The following is a 3744-nucleotide window of genomic DNA, read 5'->3' as shown; positions in this document are numbered from 1 at the left end:
GCGGATGTACTTACCCAAAGGCAGCACTTACCTCCTCAGTTATTTAAAGACCCTGAGTGTTGGTCGGCCTAGTCGAACTCACGACCTTACAAAATAATTCAACGTCGTGAACGTGCTGAGCCAAAGGGCCCATTGCTGGCATGTAGCGTTTCTGGGCGACCTCTCAAATGGTTTTTCATCACCCCCTTTTCCCCCCCCCCCCCCACCACTTAAAAAAAATTACTGGAACGCGGCAGTTCAGTAACCCAAACCCCCCCAGTGCCTTCTGTTTTTGTGTAACAGTACCACAGGCAACCCAGTTACGCTCACGGAGGCGTCTAGTTTTTACATGCGCTAACTTTAGAGGAAAATTATGATCGCACCATTTCGGAATAGAAAGGTCCTAAACCACAAGTTGAGACGACATGAATATTAACAGTCACTTACCCCTCAGAAAAACACGTGCATGAACGTAATAGAACCTAATGATGAAACACAGTCAAGATTATTTAATGTGATTGGGCAGAATTAATTAAAGAGCCTAATGTTGGCACATGATTACCTACAATGCAAACAACTACAACCAAAAAATGGAAATCTATCATCGACGATAATTGCATTCAGTGTAGATTTCAGCCTGTCCGAGAACACAGACAACAAGGTATTCAATGGCGATGGTTGTCACAAATGGAATCATATGACGTGTAACACAGGTCACCAAGGTGTCCAGTAAACTTGTTTTCTTAATATGGCATTGAAGGACGTTTCGCGCCTATTGCTACTGGGCATCCTTTTAAAGCGCACGCAAATTCACATGCAACGTCATTGCAATGGAGGCGCGCACGCTAAGTACTTAAAATGAACAATGATTAGGGCGGAAGATGGCTATTGCTATAGCTTTGCTTGGATTAAACGATCTTGAATGTTTCGGTGACCCCTACTTTTCATTCCGAGAACACTAACTTTTTATTTACAATTATTTTCCACATTGGGTCCAAAAATGAACAAAAAATTCAAATGTGGGAAGTTAAAAAAAATTCAAGATTTCTGTTCCTCGGGACATGAACCTTCTGCCATCCTACGTCTGCAAGGCGCATGAAACTATGGGTCGCTAAATGCAAACTTGTTCTGGAAGGAACCTCAACAGTTAAACCTAAATTCACTTGATGGAGTCCACTTAAACAAAGTTTGGTAGAGCAAAAAGAAAATTTCACTTTAAAGATGTAATTGGCAATGTTTTTGGGGCTTACAGACACCTTGTGGCCTTATTTCGCTAAAGAAGCCAGATTTTTTCAAAATTAGGGTGTTGTTTCGGGCAAGTTCTGTCCAAAATGAAGTCGGCGAACCCGCCATTTTTGTGTTACAGTTTTCTGACAATCACTAACTCATTCATCTTTCAAATGGTAAAATTTGCATGGAAAAAAAATCAAAATGTTAGAAAATTTTCGCTGCAGACACGTTCTTAAGGTCTTCAACTTCGTGACCATTTGTGGGCGCTTTCGATCGAATAATTCTTTCCTTTGTCAGTAACTGCAACAAAACATGCAACAATTTGAAGGAATAAATAACTTGCATTATCATCCCTCGCATTCTTCTGGAGGCCGTATATATCATCCTTCGCAGTGTGTTCGTAATTATTTGAATTTTGACTTCGCTTCGAATATTAGAATTATTCCGGCTGCGCTGTACTTGTTACCCTGGCAGGGTTTTTGGGCCAAAACCCAAGGAGGCAGGCTTTTCTTTTTTTTATATATGTATCTTGTGCAATGTAAACTTTTGTTATGTTAAATAAATTAAAAAAAAAAGAAAAAAAGAGGCAACCGCGTAAAAAGCGAAAATATGTAAATTAATATGTTAATTGATAGATATTGCAATAGCCCTTTTCAGGGTTAGTTTTTCTCATTTGCATTACAATGTAATCTAACGTGGATGCGAGGCAATTTCGGGTTATGGGCGTTCCCGCGAAAATTTTCTAACATCGATTTTTTCTGCAAATTTTACCACTGAAAAATGATGAGTCATAAATCATAAACAGGGGCGACGATTTGTCAGACAAATGAAATCAGAAACACGGGCGACAGACTCGGCCACAAACTGCTAGATGAAACCTCATTAAGCAAAAGCATTGTCTCAGTATCAACATTTTCAAACAATCTTCGATCATTTTTACAACAGTTATTCACAGATAATAATAATCAGCGAATATATCAAGCGAGTTTGCTCCTATTTTATGGTGTTTCAAGGTACCGTGGAAAGAACCGCATGGATAAAAAAAGATGACCACGAAATGCTGCCTTCTAGCCATTGAATGTTCCTGTTCCTGTTTTACTTTCAAATTCAAGGCATTTTCGAAAATTGTGTAACTTGCTTTTCAGTTGATAGCGTATTAAATAAAAGTTGATGGAAATTAAAATTAAATGCTGTTTGTTATTGCCCATCCTTTCCTTGCATTTTTCACTTTCATTTACCTACCTAATTACATGCAAAAAATATGAAGGCATCACAATGTGCAGCACATATTGAATGGAAAACAGATGGGGACATGTTGTGAAAACTATTACAGTTGACAGTAGAAAACGACTCTTGCGCACGAAATATGACATTTTTTTGAAGTAAATTCTAAACTATTTATTTTTCCTCACGTTAAGAATGAGATGCGGCCAGCGGTGAAAGAGAACTCAGTAGAAGTCCCGTTAGCGTCCATGTTGCTAGCGCTGAATCTTCCCTTGATGATCCGTCAGTGCACCAGCAGCAACCAGTTTACGATGACCGAGTCACCTACGGAATAGTCGATGAGGGTACTAAAGAGGGCAACGGAAACTGGTCGACTCCAGAGGCTACACCTTCAGCGTCCAGCGTCGTCCATGTGGTGTGGTCGACTGGCATTGTTAAGTCAGACCCAAAATGAACCCGCGTAAAGCCAAAGTCGACAATGCGGCACAAGTGGGGGCTGCTATTTCCGCGAAAAGTTATATTCCGTGTTAACCAAGGCTAAAGGGGATGTGTTTAGGCCAGCACCAGCCAGGTGAGTTTTGCTGAGTTTTGTGAGTTTTCCATAATGTTTGCAGGATAATTTGTCATTTCTGCTGTAATTTCAATTCTAAAGATTCTTAGAAAAACAACTGCTTTTCGGTCCAGTGATTTCCCATACTGTCTTTAAGTGCAGCAAAATCGAAAAAACAAATGAGGCACATGCCATTTATATACTTTCATGCAGCTGTAATTTTAAAATTGCTTTTTTTTTTTTCTTTGTTATAGGTTTATCTAGAAGAATTAAGCAACGCCCCGTACCCTGATCTACCCAAGCCCGAATACCTTGCCATGCAAGCAAACCGGCTACGGCAGAAGTTGAGGCCAAATGATCCAACACACCTGGAATTCGACCTGAAAGTGGATCATATATCCAATGGTTTTCTGCGGTCAGATATAACATTAAGCAGTCGCCGTCACCTAATTTTCGCCACAAACAGGCAGTTTCACCACTTGTCCAAGTCCAAGTCACGGTACATCGATGGAACATTTAGGCAGGTCTGTCGGCATCTTTTCCGCAACTTCTGTCGATAAATGCGTTTTTGAGGAAAGAAGACCACGTGAAGCAGGTAAGAAAAGAGACTATGTTAAGGTAAATGAATCTATTGAGATTGATATTGCGGGACCCAGGCCTCTTTGGGGGTTCGCTCCCAAGCAATCCGGGCAGCCTTACAACGAATGTCCTGCACTTTCATTAAAATTCCGGTACTTTGGAAAGCTATCAAAAGCCTGATG

General features: G+C 40.4%; 1 protein-coding gene across 1 annotated transcript in view; it reads left to right on the top strand.

Moving 5' to 3' along the window:
- The window catches only part of LOC137991090 (sodium channel protein 60E-like), a 22647-nt gene that overhangs the window by 13890 nt on the left and 5013 nt on the right, over positions 1–3744 (top strand). The window contains exons 10-11 of the mRNA XM_068836212.1: positions 2692–2848; positions 3238–3507. Of these exons, the coding sequence (XP_068692313.1) occupies positions 2692–2848; positions 3238–3507 (427 nt within the window). The remainder of the gene's footprint in view (positions 1–2691; positions 2849–3237; positions 3508–3744) is intronic.

This window comes from Montipora foliosa, chromosome 2 (genome assembly GCF_036669935.1).
Source record: "Montipora foliosa isolate CH-2021 chromosome 2, ASM3666993v2, whole genome shotgun sequence".
Classification (NCBI taxonomy): domain Eukaryota; kingdom Metazoa; phylum Cnidaria; class Anthozoa; order Scleractinia; family Acroporidae; genus Montipora; species Montipora foliosa.
Note: the sequence above shows the minus strand (reverse complement) of the source record. Positions and strands in the feature narration are given on the sequence as shown.